General features: G+C 52.3%; 1 protein-coding gene across 2 annotated transcripts; it reads left to right on the top strand.

Moving 5' to 3' along the window:
* The first annotated feature begins 555 nt into the window (after nt 1-555).
* Nucleotides 556-19184, top strand: LCMT1 (leucine carboxyl methyltransferase 1). Of its 2 annotated transcripts, XM_002186845.6 has the most exons (11): nt 556-709; nt 1944-2035; nt 2538-2659; nt 4676-4752; nt 5530-5591; nt 11956-12058; nt 13265-13385; nt 14549-14650; nt 15293-15384; nt 16507-16604; nt 18393-19184. In XM_002186845.6, exons 1-11 carry the CDS (start codon nt 633-635, stop codon nt 18413-18415), a joined length of 969 nt encoding a protein of 322 aa, XP_002186881.1. In that variant the 5' UTR covers nt 556-632; the 3' UTR covers nt 18416-19184. The 2 variants fall into 2 exon arrangements, with proteins under 2 accessions (XP_002186881.1, XP_072792020.1); XM_072935919.1 differs by lacking the exons at nt 4676-4752; nt 5530-5591 and having other exon boundaries at nt 2459-2659.
* Nucleotides 19185-21007: the final 1823 nt, after the last annotated feature.

Genomic DNA, 21007 nt, shown 5'->3' on the forward strand with positions numbered 1-21007 from the left:
GGGTTTTAAAATCATGGGGGTTTAGGAAAATTAAGCTTAGTAGACCCTGGGAAAAATAGAACTGCGCCTCTGTAGGTAGTACGTGATAAATGATAAAATTGTTAGATGTGATGATTAGTTAGTAATTAAATATAATTACTGTTTAATCGTAAGAATAATCATGAGAAACTGTGGTCAGCGGCTTGAGATAGATCACGAGAAACTCATGCTTGAATAAAGTCAATGTATGCAATAGAACAATATAAGTTTAATAATTTGTAAGTTATATAACGATAGAATATAAAATACGTTTGGCTCGCAAGCCGTGTCGGAGTCAGATTTGGGTGTGTACCCCTGATTCCCAGAGCTCTCAATAAAAATATCTGCAGATAATCATATTCTGTGATTATGTGTGCTCCTGAACGCTAACACCGGACAGCCGCAAGCCCGCTCCGGACTACAGCTCCCGGCTCGCCTTGCGCCGCCGCCGCTTCCTGGGCGAGGCGCTGCACGCCGCGCGCTTTCATTGGGCGCTGCGCACATCCATAAGCGCACGAACCAATGGCCGCCGAGCTCCGGCGGGGGCTGCCCAATGAGAGGCGGCGGGGGGCGGGCCGCAGCGGCGGCGGCAGCGGCCGGGCCCCGCGCGCTCCATGGCGGCCGCCGGCGGCCCCGACGAGGCGGACGAGGCGGTGCGGGGAACGTGCGAGGACGCGTCCGTCTGCAAACGGTACCGGGCCGGGGCAGCGGCTGGGCAGCGCCCGCCGCTGTTCCCCGTGGCGGGGCTGGGCAGCGCGCAGGGGCTCGGGCGGCTCCGGGAGCGGCCCCGGCCCGTCCCGGTGCCGGCGCTCCGTGCGTGCGGCCCGGGCCGCAGCGGGCGGGGTCGCGCCGGGAGCTGATCCCGGAGTGCGCGGGGGAGCCCCGGTGAGGAGGGGTGAGGAGGAGGAGCAGGAGGCGCTCCCAGCGCGGCTCGGGACCCGCGGTGTGCCTCAGGGCTGCCGCTCCTGCCGCCGAGCCGCGCCCGGGGCTCGCTCCGGGGCACCGAGCGTGCGGAGCGGTGTGCGGGTCAGCGGAGAGCCAGCCCCATGGTTTTCCATTGCCTTCCTTCTCCCCTCCGGCATGGGCACCGGGCGCGATGAGCGTGGTTCCCTATTGTGTTTGGCTGTGAATGCCCATCCATCTCAAACCGAGCTCTGTCAGTGCTGCCAGTCCGGCTGGCCTGGCTGTGAATGCCCATCCATCTCAAACCGAGCTCTGTCAGTGAATGCCCATCCATCTCAAACCGAGCTCTGTCAGTGAATGCCCATCCAACTCAAACCGAGCTCTGTCAGTGAATGCCCATCCAACTCAAACCGAGCTCTGTCCGTGAATGCCCATCCATCTCAAACCGAGCTCTGTCCGTGAATGCCCGTCCATCCCAAACCGAGCTCTGCCATGCTGCTGCTCGGGCTGGCCTTGCAGCACATCCTTGGGTGCAGGCTTTGCCTTCGGGAAGCAGCTGTAAAACTCACGAGTTCTGTTAAAGCAGAGCAGCGCGGTGCTAAACCGCTGTGAAGGAGCTCTGGGATCAGGGCGAGCACCTTGTCCTAGAAGTAGAGGCTCATCCGTGTGCCTGAGGGGCTGTAGGCAGACAGTTCATCTTCTGGGTCCCCCAGGAGGGGCTTTTTGAAATTTGGGTCTTTGATCACAAAATTTCATGTGGCAACAAAGAGGCCATTAAAGGGATGCTTATTGAATATGGCAACAGCTAAAACTGCTGGGTTTTCTAACTAAATTTTTAACTAATTTCTAACCAAACTTTATATAATCTCTTAATTCAACTAGTTCCACACATAGAACAGATTTTTAAACCACGTCTGCACATGCACACCCAGGCCAGAGGGACCTTTCCAGCCTGTGTATCTTTTAGGGTAAATTTTGGGGGCCTTATTTCATAATTCTGTCTCTTCCCTGCTGCTGCCCAGGTTTGCTGTGAGTGTTGGCTACTGGAAGGACCCTTACATCCAGTATTTTGTGAGACAAGCCAAAGAAAGGAAGGCACCTGAGATCAACAGAGGCAAGTTGGAACGGGGATGGGGACACCACACCTGTCCTGGCAGAATCCCTGCACCCTGGGAGTTGGGGGGCAGGGAACATGTGAAACAGTGAGACAAGGTTTCTTCACAGCAGTAACTCCATGCTGTATCTGATCTTTTAAATATCAATCTGTGAGTCAAAACTCTCTTCCTTTGCTTTCTGAGTTCTGAATGGGCTGTGCCAGTGCAAAGATCTCCTCAAAGCAGTCAGAAATGTTAGTTTGACCCAGGACAGTTGGCTCTCTGCAAGTGTAGAATTATTCTGCTCTGATTGAGGTGGAACTTGACTAAAACTTTTGTTTGCCCAAAGGGTTGGGTTTTATAAGTGCACGGGGCTTTGTAATTAAAAAAGACAAACAAAAGCCCTAAGGTACCTAAAAAAGAGGACATTATTCTTCCTCCAGACTGCCTAGGGATCTTCATGAGAATTCAACACGGAGAGCTGTGTGCCAGGGGTGACTCCCAGCTCTGTGTGTGCTGCAGGTTACTATGCTCGTGTGCACGGGGTCAGTTACCTGATCAAGGCTTTCCTGGAGAAGACAGAATGCAACTGTCAGATTGTGAATCTTGGGGCTGGCATGGACACCCTGTTCTGGAGGCTGAAGGTAACGAGGCTGCAGGGCCTGGCCGGGCTGGGGGACCCCTGAGGGGCTGGGGGGCCCCTGAGGGGCTGGGGGGCTCCTGAGGAGCTGGGGAGCCCTGAGGGGCTGCTCTGGGCTCTGCAGGCTGGCTCTGTCCCCCAGGGCAGCACAGCAGCAGCTCTCACACACTCCCACCAGAGCTGGGGTGGGAAGGGACCTCTGGTGACCACCCAGTCCAGCCCCCTGCCCAGGCAGGGTCACCCAGAGCAGGTGACACAGGAACGTGTCCGGGTGGGTTTGGGATGTCTCCTGAGGGAGACTCCACACCCTCCCTGGGCAGCTGTTCAGGGCTCTGCCACCCTCACTGTGAAGAGCTTCTTCCTCATGTCAACATGGAACTTGCTGTGTTTTAGTTCCTGGGCACTGCTCCCTATCCTGTCACTGAACAGAGTCTGGCACCATCCTCTGACACCCCTGGGAGGGATTTAATGGATTGATGGGATCTCCTCTCAGCCTTCCCTTCTCCAGACTGACCAGGCCCAGCTCCTGCAGTCTCTCCTCAATATAGAGATGCTCCAGACCCCAAACCATCTCTGTGGCCTCTGCTGGACCCTCTCCAGCAGCTCCTTGTCCTTCCTGGGGATCAGGACTGGACCCTGCAGCTCTCCAGGGATGGGTGCAGGGGCAGGATCACTCCCTCTCCTGCTGCCACACTTTCCCCACATCCCTGGGATTCCAGTTGTGAGTTTATTTATGGATTGAAATGGATCTGGAAAACCATCCAGTGCCACTTCTGCCATGTCAGGGACACCTTCCTCTGTCCCAGGCTGTCCAAGCCCTGTCCAGCCTGGCCTTGGGCACTGCCAGGGATCCAGGGGCAGCCACAGCTGCTCTGGGCACCCTGTTCCATATATAGGAGTGTTTGTGTGTGTGTAATTCATGGAAACGAACTTATTCAGGTGTTGTGTGATGGTATGATTCTGGGTGAACATGCCTCTGAGTGAATTGTCTTCTCATTAGCATTTACTTTGGTAAATTGAGTTCTGGAGGGAAGCTTGAGGAACATTTTGCTTGGTCATAGTTTATTGTATTCATGTAATCAGTGCAAAAGAGACAATTCTGTTTTGTTTTTGTTTCCTGAGATGTGAAGTTTTTCTCTTACCTGCATTTCTATAAAAGCTCTGCCAGTATAATGTTTTGGTAACAGTGATTTTAAAAGCTGAAGTGGGGCCTGTAATTCCAGTTCTTTGTCCTTGCAGAGAGCAGGTGTGCTGTAATGAATGTGCAGAAGCTGGGAGGCAGTTACTGGAGTGCTCTGAGTGCTGGTTTCATCTCAGAAAGGCACGGGTTGAGAGCCAGCACGGGCAGCAGCATCCATCACAAAGGGACTGCTGCGAGGGGAGACTTGGCACAGCTTCTCCAGCAGGCTGGGAAACGGTGCCAGCGTGGAATGAAGAGCTTTCCCCTCTTTTGTAGTGCTGGCAGGCTGGCTGTGCTCTGGCTGTGGCTGGAGGAGGGCTGGAACGTGGTCACTGTCTGGGTGAGCCTGTGCAAACCCTCCCTGCTCCTTCCCTGAGAGGGCTGAAAGTCCTGCTGGATGCTGTGGCAGCTTGCTGTGCTGTGCTCTCCCCCAAACACGTGGCTGCAGTGTGTGTGTCACTGATCCCTTCTGGGGTTAGAGTCCTTCTCCTCTCGGGTGACACCCAACCCACCTGGGCACGTCCCTGTCACCTGCTCTGGGTGACCCTGCTGGGCCGGGCTTGGGCTGGTGATCACCAGGGCTCCTTCCAACCCAGCTGTCCTGGGCTTCTGTGATTACACAAAGTGTTCAGTAGTTCCTTCCGTTCTCAGAGGGCATTCTAGCATCTCTCAGCTGGTTTGTGTTGGATTTTAGGGGTTTAAGCTGTGGAACACTGTTACACCACTGGTACAAATGGCAGTGTAAACCAAAGCACAACCGCTCAGGATTTTGCTTCTGTCTTGCCCTGTGCATGTGAAACTTGAGTGTCCCTAATTCTAGTGTCTTCCTGCAATTCCCAGGATGAAAACCTTCTCCCTAGGAAATATTTTGAAGTGGATTTTCCAATGATCGTTGCAAGAAAAATCCATAATATCAAGTAAGTGTGAGGCCTGTGTTCAGCTGTGGAGACTGGCTGCCAGTCATTTCATCTCTGCTGAGAAACTCTTCATGTTCTGGGATGTGAGGGTGGGCAGGCCCTGGCACAGGGTGCCCAGAGCAGCTGGGGCTGCCCCTGGATCCCTGGCAGTGCCCAAGGCCAGGCTGGACAGGGCTTGGACAGCCTGGGACAGTGGGAGGTGTCCCTGCCATGGCAGGGGTGGCACTGGAGGGGCTTTGGGGTTATTTCCCAGGCTGTGCCAGGATTGTGTAAAGCAGAGTAAAGGCTCATCGTGCAGGCAGGCTCTGTCCCAGGCTGCAGAAAGGGACGTGTGAAAGCTTTAGGGAGCCAAGCAGAGCTTGCTGTGTGGCAGGGACAGTGTCCTGACAATTAGAGGTGATGAAATCTTCTCTTGCTGTTGAGGACAGCACTGAATTCCCAGATGTGCCTGTTCACTTGGAGGCAGGACAGCTGCTGCTGCTTGGGAATGTCCTGTTGGAATGAATCCACCAAGGGTTATTGAGGACATCTTACACAGTGCATGGATTTCACTTGAAAGATTCGCTCAGAATTAAAGAAATTGTGTATAAAACTCAGCTCCGACTTCACCAGACTTGCAAAGGTTTTCCTTTCCAGCAGAGGGCAGAGATATTCCCTCAGCTGCTTTTGACACACACAGACACACACACACATATATATATATGTTAAGAAAAAAGCTGTAAGCACACTGTTCAACAGGCTTAACTGCTCTGAGATGCTTCTTCCTTCTTCCCACAGATCAAAACCTCCCCTGTCAAAACCAATTATGGAATCCCATTCAGGGGACTCTCTTCTAATAGGTGAGTCATCTTCAAACTCAGTCAGTGATGTACTGCAGCACTTTTAAAACTTTTCTGATCATTTTGTTCTGCTATGTGGGCAGGCTTTTAATGTTTGAAATGCTGTTTGGACAGAGAATTGGGAGGGAAAAGAGGCTTTTTTCTTCTCTTACAGACTCCTGCCCATTTGTTCTGTGTCATGTTAGAAATGTCTTCTCTTTAAGTGGTTTTATTCTGGCAGAAAGTTGTTGGGTTTTTTCTTTTTCTCTCATATGTAGCTCCTTTTCTGTCACAGGAAAGGAAAAAGTGCTACAGAGAGGCATGGATACTGGATTAAAATATCTGTTGAGTGTTTATCTGCTTTCTGTCTCATTAAGAGCACAAATCTTTCCATTTAGCAGAGTTTTCACAGCAGAAACACAGCCTGCACAGTCCAGGCTCATGAGCCAGTGCTGTTTGTTACGTTTTAGCATTAAAAGGACAATCATTTCAGGTGGTGTGATGTGGCACTGCTCTCTTGGTTTCTAAGCTCATCAGGGAACAGAAGGATGTGGCTCCCCATCCCTGGCAGTGCCCAGGGCCAGGCTGGCCATGGCTTGGAGCAGCCTGGGGCAGGGGAAGGTGTCCTTGCCCATGGCAGGGGTGGCACTGGGTGATCTCTAAGGTCCCTCCCAGCCCAAGGCATTCTGTAATAGTGTGTTTGTGTCAGAACTGTACTTGAAAACCTTTTTACCTGTGGAAGATTCCCTGGGTTCCACTGAGTTCATGTTCTCAGTGCAGGTGCTGAGCTGTAGCAGCTGCCTGGGACGATTCAGGGGCAGCAGTTCCCTGCAGCCGCCCCAGCAGCAGCTCTGTGTGAGCAGGGGCACCCTGGCAGAGCTGCAGTGCCTGCTGCTCCCTGCTCTGACCACCTGTGGCCCTGCCCTGGGCACAGCTCTAGCCCAGGCTCTGGGCCCATTCTGCAGATTTTATTCTGCTCATTATTGGTCTTCCCTTCCCGGCCCTGCAGATTCCTCCCCTGGACCCTCAGCCCTCCAAAGATGAAGGCCCAGAGCCCCAGAGCAGAAGGGCTCCTGGGGACCCCTGGCTTGCAGGCAGGGGGCACATCTGGCCCTAGGGAGATCTGCTGCACCTTCACTGTCCAGAGGCAGCTCTGGGTCCGTGCCAGGGGCTGGGTTTGTGTTCCTGAAGAGCTGCAGGTGCATCTGGAACTGCAGAGCACCTGCAGAGCTGTCAGCCTGCACTGCTCTCACCTGGGGCTGTTAACAGCCACTTCCCCCGCCCTGGGCTGTGCTGCTGGGACTGGTTTCTCTGGAGCTGCTTCTCTGCTCCCTTCTCAGGGCTGGCTCTTGGAGCTTCAGAGTCACAGGCAGCTGCAGGCTCTGCTGCACTGGGATCTTTGGGATGCAGCAGCATCCAGGACTGGGGAGATGTGGAGGTGCTGTGGAACTCCAGTCTGAGCTGAGATCTTTGGGATGCAGCAGCGTCCAGGACCGGGGAGATGTGGAGGTGCTGTGGAACTCCAGGTTGAGCTGACCCCAGCCACAGGCCAGAGCCCTGAGAACTCTGGTTTATGATCAGTTAAGGGAAGTGGCAGCAGGAGAGGTGCCGGAATAAGTGGATAAATCAAACAGATGAGCAGAGAGTTCTTACAGGTCTGAAGGGACTTGGCAAGGAATTGACTCAGCTACTGACTGGTCTGAGCCTCTCATTTAAAGCTGAGAAGGTTGTGGCTGTGCCTCAGATGGGCTCAGGGCAAGTCCAGGGGACCCCAAGGCAGCAGGACTGATGTCTCTAGTGAACAGCTCACAGGAACTCCAGCAGACAGGCTTAGTGGAACCCAGGAATCCTAGGATGTGCTGAGAAAGAATCCCCGTGGCTTTTGGAAAGGTGAGTTCTGCTTCCCAGCTCTGTTGGAGTTCTCTGAGTCAACTCAGCTATTGGAAAAGGACATCAGCACAGTGCCTGGATTTCAAGAACGTGTTCTTGTCTGTGTCCCATGCCAAAGTGTGCCAAAGAAGTGGCACAGTGGTTGTGGGGAAGGAATGGCTCTCATATGGATGAGGAGCTGGGATGGAGGGCGAGCATATGTTGTTCATTTTTGTTACGGAGGAGATGGAGATCTGTGCTTGAGGGTATGTTGTTGTTCAACACTAAGAAAAAATTGGGAAAATAGTGATTAGTAAGTGGCAGCTTGTTGGCAAATCCAAACTCCGAAGAGTGGTAAAGAACTGCAGAAGTATCTTGTGAAATTAGTGACTTGATGATGATTTCAATGTGGATTAATAGAAAGTGATGCACATGGGGGGAAAAACAGTTTGTGCCTCACATGTAAATGATTATTGCTGCCTTCCTGCAGGATCTGGGTATTAGAATAAATAGATGGATGAAAGCATGAGCTCAGTAATGGTCCAGAAATACAAAGCAATTTTAAGTACTTTTGAGAAAAAACTAGAAAAAAAATTAGGTGCCAGTGTTAGTGGATGTTTTTTCTCTTTGACTTTTCCCTTTGGAGCTGCTGCTGGCCTCTGGAAGGCTGGGTATCATCCTAGGGAGGCCTCTGGTCTGACCTGGTGCAGGTGTTAGACCCTGCAGTGTTCTGGGATCCCCACCTGGCACGGGGCAGCATTGCCAGGCAGGGAAATGTTACTCATTTCTGTGGGCATGTGAGCCAGGATTTTGGAATCCTGTCCCTCCCTGTGCCTGCCTCCCCACATCAGCCACCCTCCTGTCTCTGGTCCACCAGGGATGATTTGTTTAGGTTGTTTGGAGTTTTGGGTTGAGTTGTGCCAGTGTGGGTTGGCACCATTCAGGTTCTCTCTGTGCTGTTCTGCTGCCCCTGAGTGTTGTCGTGTGCCTCTCACACCTTCTGCCCCGGCTGGGCCAGCTTGGGCACAGCTTCCCTCCCTCCCCAGACCTCCTTTCCCCAGGGTGGGTGTCAGGGGGATTGCAGGGCTGAGCCTGGCCTTCCAGGAGAGGCTGAGAGTGTGGCAGTGCTGCTGGGCTGGGGGAGAGCAGCATGCAGAGCAGGCTGCTGCTTTGTAAAGCCGCCAGAGATAACCTTGGCATGAAAACCCTAATGAAATCTCTTGGAGTCAATAGTATCCCGCATGCTGTCTCTTGGAAAACCTCCAGGAAATTGTTGCACTAATGTGAGAAGAGAGGAAGAGAAGGAGGCTGAGTTGCTGTGGCAGAGGGAGAGCTCGGGGTGCTGGAGCTGCAGTGCTGCCCCAGGGCACAGCACAGCAGCACTTCTGACACAGCTGGGAGGGAAAGATTCAGCCTGCTCAGGTCAGAAGGCAACTATTAGCAGCTCCTGCTACTACTCGGTTACTACAAGCTTGTCTTGTTCTATGCCTGTGGAATCTGAAGCACTTGTGCTGGCAGCTGTGTGCCAGAGTCATGGCAAATAACCACACAGGTGTGTGCCAGAGTCATGGCAAATAACCACACGGGTGTGTGCCAGAGTCATGGCAAATAACCACACGGGTGTGTGCCAGAGTCATGGCAAATAACCACACGGGTGTGTGCCAGAGTCATGGCAAATAACCACACAGGTGTGTGCCAGAGTCATGGCAAATAACCACACAGCTGTGTGCCAGAGTCATGGCAAATAACCACACAGGTTTGTGCCAGAGCAGAGCACTCTCTGCTGATTGTCCCTGGAGAGCTGAACCTGTGCCCAGGCCAGGACAGTCTGGCTGGGGTAGGTGGGATGGGGAGGCTCATCTTTCCCCCCTTCTCCATGCCCTCCCTTGTATTTCTCAAATTAAATCTGAGCTTGGGGGTTTCCCAAGCCTTCATTCAGCCAGTACAGAGAGAATCATTGTAGATAGCTGAGTGTGAGCATCACACAGATCCCCAGGGCAGCTGTAGAGGACACCCAACCAACCAGACTCACTAAAAACAGCACGAGGTGGTGGTGCCACACGCAAGGAATTAGTGCCTGGAATCTGGGATTTGCAGTGGTTTAAGCCACCAAATGTCCCTGGCTGTGGCAGCATTAGGGCAGCTGGCCTGAGTCACAGCCCTGCAGCAGGAATGAGCAGAGGGGTTTGCACATACACACCGAATCCATTCAGTTAAAACCAGCTCCTGTTCCTCAGAAGGAATCAATGGGCACACGTGACCATGCTGCCAAGCTGGAGCTCTGTTTTCCTTTTCCAGCTGCCCTGAGGATGGGCAGGAATTGTAAAATCCATCTGCAGCAAGGCTGCTCAGTCTCGGGCAGCAGATTGCTCCCTTCATACCTCACAGAATATCCCGAGTGGGAAGGGACCCTCAGGGCACATCCCAGTGCAGCCCTGGCCCTGCACAGCACAGCCCCAAGAGCCTCCAGCTCTGCAGGAAGGCAGGAGCTGGTGCCAGACTGGCCCAGCAGCTTTTGGGATGTTTGTGGATGGATTTGTGGCCTCCAGGCTGGGGGCAGTGGCAGTTGTCTCCAGCTGCCACTGTCCTGCCATCAGTGTGTGTTGGTTCCCTCAGGGGGAGGTGATGGAGCAGTTGAAGTTTGCCTGGTTAGGTGTGATCAGACTGAAAAGGGGAAATTTAGGTGAGATACTGAGAATTCCTTCCCTGGGAGGGTGGGGAGGCCCTGGCACAGATTCCCAGAGAAGTGTGGATCCCTGGAAGTGTTCAAGGCCAGGCTGGAGCAGCCTGGGATGGTGGAAGGTGTCCCTGCCCGTGGCAGGGGTGGCACTGGATGGTCTCCATGGTCCCTCCCAACCCAAAGCAGTTCAGGGTTTTATGATAAAAATGCTAAAATCGGTGCGGTATGAGCAAGACACGTTTACTTCCACCTTGGAGTGGTTGTGCTCCTTGTCTCCTGGATCACTGAAAAAGTTTTGTGGTTTATTTCTGGCTTGTATTTCTGCTCCTTATTGATGTATTTGTGTGACCCAGCCTCCGAAGCTGGACAGGAGTTGGCATTCATTCCCTACTAATTGTGGTGGCTGACGCTCGCTGTGCCGTATCCATGGACAGAAACCAGTCCCTATTTAAACACTTCCCTGTGTGTGGTGGGGTTTTTGGGTGGCTTTTTTTGATGCCATTATCATGGCCTTGATGTAATCACTTAAATAGAAGGGTGTGGGAAGTAGTAAAGCTATTACAGAACATGCACATGGAAAAAGCCTTGACTCAAAATGTTGAATCATTCAACATGCCGCACAACTTTTTTTTTTCTCTTTTCTTCCCTTGTAACTCTCTTTCTGAACTGTTTCTGATTCCTGGATCTGTTCCTGAGTGTTGCTGGAATGGCAGCTACTTTCCTTGCTCTTGAAAACTGAACAGAGGTGCATCCTCTGGGGTGTTTGATCACTGCTTGATGGAATAAATGGAAAACCCACACTTGTCCCCAGTTGTTTTGTTCCCCTCTCCTGAAATGGAAACCCCTGAAATGGAATCCTGCTCCTTCAGCCACTTCTCTGCTCACTCCACCTGTGCCAGGGGAGGCTCGGGTTGGACATCAGGAGGAATTTCTCCATGGAAAGGGTGGCCAGGCTCTGGAAAGACCTGCCCAGGGAGCTCTGGAATCCCTTCCAGAGCCATCCCAGTATTCCTGCAGAATTCTGGCTCTGGGTGGGTTTGATGGAGCACTTGGGAAGTGCCTCCTGTGGGCTCCTCTGGTGCACTCAGTGCTGCTGGGGGTCAGAATCACTGATGGCAGGAGGCTCTGCTGCTTCCTCCCAGCTGAGCCAGGATGGCAGGGGCTCCTTGGACTCTGGCATTTGTCCCTCCTTTGTGCTGGGGAGCACCAACAGGATCCCGTCGTGTCCCAGGGGAATAGCAACAAAATCAGAATACCTTGGTAATTTGACTCTTTCCTTAAATACCACCACTAAATCATACCAAAAGGTTAAATGATAACTTTTTTTTGGCCCCAAGTCTATGGCTGCTCCCCATACTTATTATATAACTACATATACAGTTAATTTATATAACTATATCTGTTGTTAATATTTGAAATATTGCCACTTAGCTTCGTTTTTCAGACATCGATGGACTTTTATGCAGTTCCTATGTACATCCATGGGGCCATCTAAGAAGACTCTCCAAACAAAACAAAAATCCTGCCTTTAATCTTGCCATTTTTCTTCTCTCTGCATTCCTGGAAACCATGGTAACAGCTGGGCTAACCTCTCTGCTTCAGCGTGGCTGCAGAGGGAGGGGAGGCTCAGCGCAGGGTCTGCTGCTGATGGAGCGCTGGGAAGCACAGCCAGGAGGGGATTCATGTTTTAAAAAGAGGAGTTTGCTGCTCACAGTTTGCCATCACAGACCAAACTTGGGCTCCCAATTGAAGAGCTCCCGTGCAGCGTTTTTGATTCACAGCTCCACATCCCTCTCACATCCCTGTAACGCTCCTCTCTCCCACTTTGCCTTGCAGATTCCCACAGCCTGGACTCCAGTCGCTACTCCATAGTGGGAGCAGACCTGCGCTTCTCCTCAGAGCTGGAGGAAAAGCTAAGGAAGCACAGCTTGGATGTGCAGTAAGGGCACAGAGCTTTAGTTGGCTCTTTGTGGGGTTTTCATGGAGCTTGTGGAAGCCCTTGTCCTGGGCCAGGCCGGACTGGGCTGGGAGCTGGGGCAGTGGGAGGTGTCCCTGCCATGGCAGGGTGGCACTGCATGGTCTCTGTCATCCCTCCCAACCCAAACCATTCCAGGATTCTGTCATCTCAGAGTTTTATCTCTCTAATTATTTTCTGTGGCCTCCTCTTAAACCCTTTTTGTTCCCAAACCTTTTGGTGGGGCTGCAGAAGAATCCTTGGGATCCGAGTCCCAAAGCTTCTCCGGGGTTTTCTGGTTCAACACGAGGCTTTGGGGGGGCAGGAGTTGAGTTTTTGAGTGGATGATGGACAGACCTTTCAGATGGAAGCAATATAAATAGCAGCGATCTGGCTGGGTGGGAGAGAGCATATGGGGAAGCAGAATGCATCAAATTGCCATTTAATTCTTTACACTTCCATCCTCTGAAATGTTGCCTTGCTTGCCTACATCGCTGCTCCTTGTGGAATTTCTCCTGCTTCTAGTGACTTTTCCCCCCCCCCCTTTCATTCCAGCAATTAAAAGCAAACTCAATAATTGTGAAGAAAATCACTTGTGTAGATGTCTATTTTTGTTGATTTGTGGATGGAGGGGGAAGAGGCAACGTGCAAACTATAGATTACATTTTGTTAGATAATAATATGTGAAGATTGTTTTACAGATACTGAACAAATTTGTCTAATTAAAATTCTTCCTTGAACTTCATTTAAAGAGAAAACTTTTTTTTTTTTTTCTGTTTGTAATTAATGCCTGATTTCATTGATCTCTGCAAGAGTGTGAGCTGTGTGTACAGGGCACAGTTGTCCTGCAAAGGGAATTTTAACACACCCCAGTTCCTGCTGTCAGAGACCACTCACAGAACGCACAGTGTTCTGTGCTCAGGGCTGACTTTTGGGGAGATTGATCCCTAAAATCTCTGGTTCACAACCACAGGAGTCTCCTGTGGTTCATTAATTCCCAGCTGCCAGAAAGCCCAGTTTGATTCAATGTGATGAAGAGATTTCATTCAATCTTCAGTGTCTAGTTGGTAAAAGATGGAGTTCTTTCAGGAAATTGTGCAGACATGAAGTGACTTGCTTGCTCACAATCCTTAGCACATTTTTCTTATTCTTTTGCTGGAAATCGTGTTCTCCTTTCCTTTTGTTTTACAGTTTGCCAACGCTGCTGGTGGCCGAGTGTGTGCTGGTGTACATGACCCCCCAGCAGTCTGCAAACCTGCTCAAGTGGGCAGCAAACACCTTCCCCGTGGCCATGGTTATCAATTATGAGCAGGTAGAACCAAAGGGGCATTTTTAGACATGCATTGTTGTCATTAAAATTGCTCTTGTAGGTGGGAGTTGTTGAGGAATGAGAGTGGGCCCTGTCCTTTTGTAGAAACAGCAGTTTCTGCTGAATTTCTGTAGTAATGTGTTTTAACTTGTAGCTTGGTTAGCTCATTGTAGAGAAAATGCAGCTATTCTGAAAGACAATTTCTGGACTATGTTGAAGCAAAATAATTGAGACTTAATCTATACGTGGAAAAGACCATAAAATATTGATTTAGCTAAAGCAGAGGGAAAATAAATGATGCTGAGTGCTGGCTCTGGGTGTATAACATTACATAATTACCTCTGTGTTCTTTGGCAAAGTGGAGCAAAAATCACATCAGCATGAACTCTGTTTCTCCCTGTGGAAGTAAAGCACTGCCTCGGGGGAACTAGGTGGCTCCAGGAATTAGTGTCAGGATTTTCCAAGCCTTAAATCACTTCTAGAGAGCTGAACCAAGGTGCGGAGAGCTGAGGCAGAGGCAGCAGTGCTGCCAGCCCCGTGTCCCTGGGGGCAGTGGCACTGTCCCCCTGGCACTGGGGTGCTCCTGGCGAGTGGGAGCTGCTGTGCCACTCACTGGCACCCTGTGCATTTGAGGTGTTGGCTGTGCCAGGCATATTCTCCTCTCTCAGGAGTTTTCATAGAGGAGCACAGAGAGAAGAAAGAGAAAACAATTCCTATTTCTGCTCCTTGTTTTTCCTGTGTAGAATATGTTTGGTGAATTGTTTCCCTGGGGTGATGGCTTGGTTGGATTCTGGTGAGGATTGTTTGAGCCTGGTGGCCAATCCAACCCAATCCAATCCAATCCAACCCAACCCACCTGGGGCTGGGCTCTCAGAGAGGGTCACAAGTTGTGAGTTAGATGTGGTAGTTAGAAAAGTAGGTTTGCAGTTTTAGTATCTCCTTTAAATAGTATATTAATGTGTTATAGTATAGTTATAATAAGGAAATCATTCACCCTTCTGAGCTGGAGTCAGACACCAGCATTTCTCCCCCGCAGCTTCACCTGCATTTCCAAAGTGGGCAGGGGCAGGGTTCAGGCAGGCTCTGTGTGGGAAGGGGAAGGGGAGGGGAACACTCCTGTGTGCTCCTGTCCCCAGGGGAACACTCCTGTGTGCTCCTGTCCCCAGGTGAACATGCGGGACCGCTTTGGGCAGATCATGATCGAGAACCTGCAGCGCCGGCAGTGCAACCTGGCTGGGGTGGAGCTCTGCAGCTCCCTGGACTCCCAGGTGAGGGCACAGGGCTGGCACTGAGCTTTGTCAGCCTGGCTGTAGGACCAGGGCAGGCTGGGGCAGGCACTGAGACCTTTGCTGGCCACATTACCCTGGAATCGGGGCACGCTTTGGTTTGAAAGGGACTGTGGAGCTCATCCAGTGCCACCCCTGCCATGGCAGGGACACCTCCCACTGTCCCAGGCTGTTCCAAGCCCTGTCCAGCCTGGCCTGGGACACTGCCAGGGATCCAGGGGCAGCCCCAGCTGCTCTGGGAACTCTATCCCAGCCCCTGTCACCCTCCCAGGTAACAATTCTTGCCCGATCTCCCATCCAGCCCTGCCCTCTGGCAGTGGAAGCCATTCCCTGTGCCCTGTCCCTCCATCCCTTGTAAACAGTCTCTCTTCAGGTCCTGGCAGGCCACAGTTAGGTGAGCGCAGAGCTTCTCTTTGATAGCTGAGTGTCAGTGGTTGCACAGAGCTCCTGCTCAGAGCCCAGCCCTGCCTGGCCCTGCAGAGATCAGCAGCACGTGCTTAGGGATGAGGCTGGGAGCTCTGCAAGGACAGGTCAATCAGCTGCCCCGTGAGATGCTCAGGGGCAGAAGCTCTCCTCTGGGGCTTCCCCTGGAGTGCTGTGAGAGCTGTGCTGTTTGTTTTGCAGAGGGAGCGGCTGCTGGCCAGTGGCTGGGAGAACGCCCGTGCCATCGATATGATGAAGGTGTACAGCTTCCTGCCACAGGCTGACGTCAGGAGGTACCACTTGTGCACCCCAGCGTCACCCTCGGGTCCCATCCAAGCTCCTTCCCGTGCACTTGTACCCTGGTGTGAGAGGAGGCTGCCCCAGTGCTGCCCAGGGGTCACAGCACTCCTGGACCTGCAGCTCTGCAGGATAGTGCTGCACTGCGGATCCAGGCCTGGAGTAGTCATGGCTGATTTGGGTGTGACAGAAGGCACCTCGTGACAGAAATTTGGGAGATGCCACAGAAATGCTGTGTTGACTTTTTGCAGTCCCCAAGATGTTCCTTGTGAAGGTTTTGGCTGGGGTTAAACCATGACACGTTGAAATGATGAGGGGGAGACTGCTGGGTCTGCAGAGCTCAGAGCAGGGACTAAAGGCTGTTCAGCAGTCACTAATCTGCCTGGATTTTGTTCGTATTTCTGCATTAAATGCTAAACAGTGGGAAATTTTAAGGAGTAACTTCTAAGGGATATAATGTGAAATGTGAATTGCTGTGAGTCATTCATAGTTGGAATTAGCTGAGCAAGTTACCTTAGTCAAAATATTCACCTATGGGGGTTTCTCAAAGCCTGGAACCGAACAGGTGAGAGTGGAACTCAGAGGTGGTTTAAATAGGAACAGGGATGTGTGGTGGGACCATATGGCACTGGTGGAGACACAGAGCTCGTGTTTTCTCTGCAGCATTTTTGGCTACCTTGGATCTGTTCAGCTCCTTGCACTTGTTCCACATGCCAGGAAACAGGGTTATGTAAACTCTGTCCTCCAGTAGCAGTGAGGCAAATGCTTTTTCTTTAGAAAAGTCTTTCCCAGGGTGCTCCTCTGCAGCACTTCACACCTGGGAGTGCATTTAGGAGCTTTTGCCCCTCAGACCCTCAGCAGCAGCCCTGGTGTTTGTGAGGAGTTAGACAGATGAGTCCTGGAACAGGGAATTCCAGGGATGAGGAGCTGAAAGCACCCTGTGGGTCACTTGTTCCATGGGGTGGGACCAGTGGTGGCATCATGGACAATCCCTGTAAATCTTCCCTGGAGAGGTAACTGCCTCTCTGGCCATAGCTTTCACTCCCATGGAATGAAAATTCAGTAAAAATTCTCCTGAGAGTCCAGCTCAAATCCCAACCTTTATTTTATTCCTACAGAATAGAAGCCCTTGAATTCCTGGATGAAAAGGAACTGTTTGAACAGCTGATGCAGCACTACTGTATCTGCTGGGCTTCCAAGGACAGCAGCAACCTGGGTAAGGTTCTGCAGCACCTGGGGGTGATCCTGCCATGGAAATGTTCCAAGGGAGGGCTGGGTGGGTGTTACACCAGGTACCTCACAGGGCGGGGCGGTGTTATTTACACCAGGTACCTCAGAGCCCCCTGTTCCAGGGCTGGGTGGGTGTTATTTACACCAGGTACCTCAGATCCCCCCTGTTCCAGGGCTGGGTGGGTGTTATTTACACCAGGTACCTCAGAGCCCCCTGTTCCAGGGCTGCTGCTGCTCCATCCCTGGGCTGGCAGCACTTCCCAGCTGGGTGTTGTTCCTCCACAGCCTCTGGAGGATTTATGGGCACCCAAGTGGGAAGCCTGTCCAGCAGAGGGGAGTTGGAATTTTCCCACCAGAAGATGCCGTATGGGTTACTTTAAATAACTGCCTGCTTTATCCCATCAGTGCTAATTGAAAGGTTTACAAATCCCATGCATGGGAAGTGCCATATGGGCACACGGTATATGAAGGCACAGTGTCCTGACAACACAAAAATAAATTTGTATTACTTATCCCAGGCTTCTCTGCACTGTCCCCATTTGCAGCCATCTGACACTGAAGTTTTCCACGCCGCTTTCTCCCTGGGGAAAATGTTCCCTCTGAAATGAACTCCTCTACCTGTTCCTTTAGTTCTTAAAATTCTGTCTCTCCTGGGCTGGAATTTCTGTGGAAGAGAGAGACTTGATTTAGGCTTTCTAGATGTTGCTGCTGCTCAAGAAGTGATAAAATGAGGGGAATTGTTGCTTGGCTGAACTATGGATGGCCACAGCCTGTATTTGTCCAGACTAGAAAGATAGCTCTGTTGCAGTCACAGTTTATCTCTTCTGGCTGCAATTTCAGGGACTTCAGTCTTTGCAGAAAAACTCTGCCTGCCACTTCTGTCAGTGCCTCCCCTTCATCCTCTCTGCCCTTTCCCTGCTCCTGACAGAGTATCCAAGAGCAGATTTTATTTATTGACTGTTCCTCAGCAAATGGGAATAGATTTGGTCTCTGCAGCCTGGCTGGGCAGCAAAGCCTCTGACAGAGCTGCTAAGAGGAGATCTTCAAATAAAAACTGGTGAAGGAGCTCTTTGACAGCCTGGTGCTGCTGCTGTGACAGAGCTGCTGTGGTGGTGCTCTCCTGAGTCCTCCAGAGTTCTGAGCTCAACATCCCCATGTCCTACATTGGATTTCTGCAGGCTGAAAAGTGCTGACTGTCACACACAACCTGTTTTTGGAGGAGCTGAGGCCCAGAAGTTCACCTGTTCATAGCAGCCCCAGTTTTGGGGTGCCAGCATTGTTCTTTGCTGTGATTAGAGGAAGGGCAGTTTGGGGTGCTGAGGTATCTTAGGGTTACAAAACCCAGTGATCTCAAAAGGATCATCCAGTGTCCAGTGGACCTGTGTGGGTATGCCTTCATCTAAAGCAGGGCTTTTTTATCCACTGTGAATTTGCTGCCCTCATTAATGGTACTTTCCCCTGCTTTATCTTCCTGATTTCATGGGCAGACCCTGAGGTTCCTGAACATTTTGTTGTCCCTTCTGCCATGAATAATTCCAGTGCTCCTGCAAATTGACTTCATCAAATGAATTGCTGCATCACAATCAAAAAAGGGTTAAAAAGTACAGCCCAACCTGTTTCCTGCTTTCCTCACGCCAAATCCTTTATGTTTAAGTCTAAAAAAATGAAATAGCTCTGAAAGCACCTTTGTTGCTGTGTGTAAGTGACCTGGGTGCAGGGAGGGCAGGAACAAACCCTCCTTTCTTGCCCCAAATCCCTGTTTCTCTTCACACAGGTCTGGCAAACATCGACTTCTGAGGGCTGCAGCAGGGAGCCCTGCGGAGCTGGGGCTTGGGCCAGGACATGGAGAGGATGGCATTGGCACTGCCAGCCCCGGGCTGTGCCTGGGACACTCCTGGTGCTGCTGGGGACGGGCCTGGTGCCTCTGGGTGGATTCAGGAGCATCTCCTGTGAGCAGGACCTGCCTCCCGCTCCCAGCCCTGCGCGGGGGACTCGCACAAGGTGTCAGTAACTCCTGTTCAGAGCTTGCCTTCCTTAGTTCAAACTGAAAGTAAACTGTTCTTGGGTTCTGTGATTTCCCTCTTGTGTGTGTTTGTGGCTGTGTAACACGTGTTTGTGGCAGGAGCCTGGGGAGCTGCAGCAGGGGGTGGCTGAGCAGGAGTTTGGGCATTTTTGGTCTCTTCAGGTCTAATTTGGATGAAGTGTCACCGTGTCAGCTTCTCCAGGCTTCAGTGACAATGCTGTCACTGCTGGGGATTCTTGGAGGGGAGGGCTGGAGGAGAAGGAGGGCCCTGACTGTGGTCAGTGATGTACAAGAAACTGGTAAATAGACTCAATTTAACTGGGAAGGGCTTAGCTTGTGGTTTCGGCACTGGCATGCTGAAGAAAGAAATTAATCTCAATTTGCACTGCTTCTGGTAGTATCTTTACACCAGTTCCTCCTTCTCTTTCCCCTTAAAAGAAGCAAAACAAAATCCCAACAGCAATGAAAGCCCTTGTCCTGTCGTTTGAAATTGAATCTTGCAACCTTCCTATGAGAAACAGAATAAATGTTTAGTATTTATAATTTGTCTCCTGTCTTACTTGCTAGAAATGACCGGTTTCTATCTCATTTAGGGACATTTTTCCTCTTGCCCAATGCCTCACCAGGAGTATTTTTTTTAAGCAATTGCTGGCAGGCCCAGAGCAGCTGTGGCTGCCCTGGATCCCTGGAGTGTCCCAGGCCAGGCTGGCCAGGGCTGGAGCAGCCTGGGGCAGGGAAAGGTGTCCCTGCCATGGCCGGGGTGGCACTGGGTGGGATTTAGGGTCCCTCCAGCCCATTCTGGGATCCTGTGGAATGCTCTTTAATTCAGGGACTAGAACTGAACCTAGACCCCAGCCCTACAACCCCTGTGCACTGCAGGGCCCTTCGGAGCAATCACTGGTGCCCGGAGGCACCAACGCTGCCCTGCTCATTTCTTGGGAGTTAAATGAGTGCAGGGTTGCGTGAAAGCCTGTCTCTACTCTCAGTTTAATTCTGTCCCTTTGGGACGTTGTTCCCTGAGCCTCCTGCAGCCCCTTTCTGAGTGGAGCCCAGCTGCAGTTGCAGCTGGGAGATGCAGCTGTGTTCTTTGGAGCTGCTCCCCGCTGGGACCCACACCCTGAGCTGCTGCATTTCTCATCTCTGGGCTTGGAGCACAGCTCGCTGCAGGGCTGTCCTGGGCTCCAGCAGCCTTTGGTGTCTTTCTTGTCGTTGTTTCATCCCTCAGTGTTTGGGAGTGATGTCTGTGCTGGCGTGAGGCAATGCTGGTGCTCCTCAGTCCTGTTTGGGGTGCCTGTGCAATATGTGGCCCTGCAGTGTCCCTGCTGCCCTGGCATGGGGGCAGCACGGTGCCCCTGCCCTGCTGCAGCCTCCTCTGCCCTATCCAGCTGGAGAGGGGGGATGCTCCTGCCAGGCTCTGCAGCCTCTGCTCGCTGCTGCAGCGCTGGGGAGGGAATTGGGTCACCCCGGGGTCCCAGCAGCTCCAAAGGGGCGCTGGGTGGTCCCTGGCACTGCTGGGGAGGACAGGGTGGGCAGTGCTGGACTGAGAAACCCTTCAGCTCTCCAGGGAGTGTCTGGGTGGTGCTGGGAAGTGCCGGCTCAGGAAGCTCCTCCAGGCAGGAGAGCTTCCAGTGCTCTGCCTTCTGCTGCTGCTCCCTGGGCTGGCTGAGCCCTGCTGTGCCCTGGCTCTCTGCCTCCTGCCCCAGCCTGGCCTTTTTCCTGGGGGCTGCTACTGATGGGGCAGCAGAATCCATCTCTGAGAGTCCCGGAATGGTTCAGACTGGAAGGAGCCTTTAAAGCCCCTCAGTGCCACCCCTGCCATGGCAGGGACACCTCCCACTGTCCCAGGCTGCTCCAAACCCCAATGTCCAGCCTGGCCTGGGGCACTGCCAGGGGTCCAGGGGCAGCCACAGCTGCTCTGGGCACCTGTGCCAGGGCTGCCCACCCTCCCAGGGAGGCTGGAGAGGAGCCGTGCTGGGATGGGCTCCCCAGAATGGGGAATGCAATGGGAGGCTTTGCTCAGGACACAGGTCCCGAGTCCCTGGCAGTGCCAGCGACTGTTCCAGCAGGAGCCAGGAGCTCCTCGTGCCCACACAGTCCTGGCTGTGGGTCCTTGCTGTGGGTGCTGGCCCTGCCCTGAGCTGTGCCACCCTCGTCACCCATCCCTGGGCATTGCCTGCTCGCTCTTCGCAGACCCACACCAGCAGTTGCCTTCCAGGACATGAAATTATTTCACTGGCAGGGCTTGCCCAGCTTCAGGAGCTGAATGGAAAGCAGGGCTGGGCTCAGTGCACGGTGTTTCAGCCCCTCTGCAGAGTTACCATCCCCATTTCCAGTCTGCAGTTTTTCAGGGCTGCTGGGGCACAGAG

The sequence above is a fragment of the Taeniopygia guttata genome, chromosome 14 (genome assembly GCF_048771995.1).
Source record: "Taeniopygia guttata chromosome 14, bTaeGut7.mat, whole genome shotgun sequence".
NCBI classification, from domain to species: domain Eukaryota; kingdom Metazoa; phylum Chordata; class Aves; order Passeriformes; family Estrildidae; genus Taeniopygia; species Taeniopygia guttata.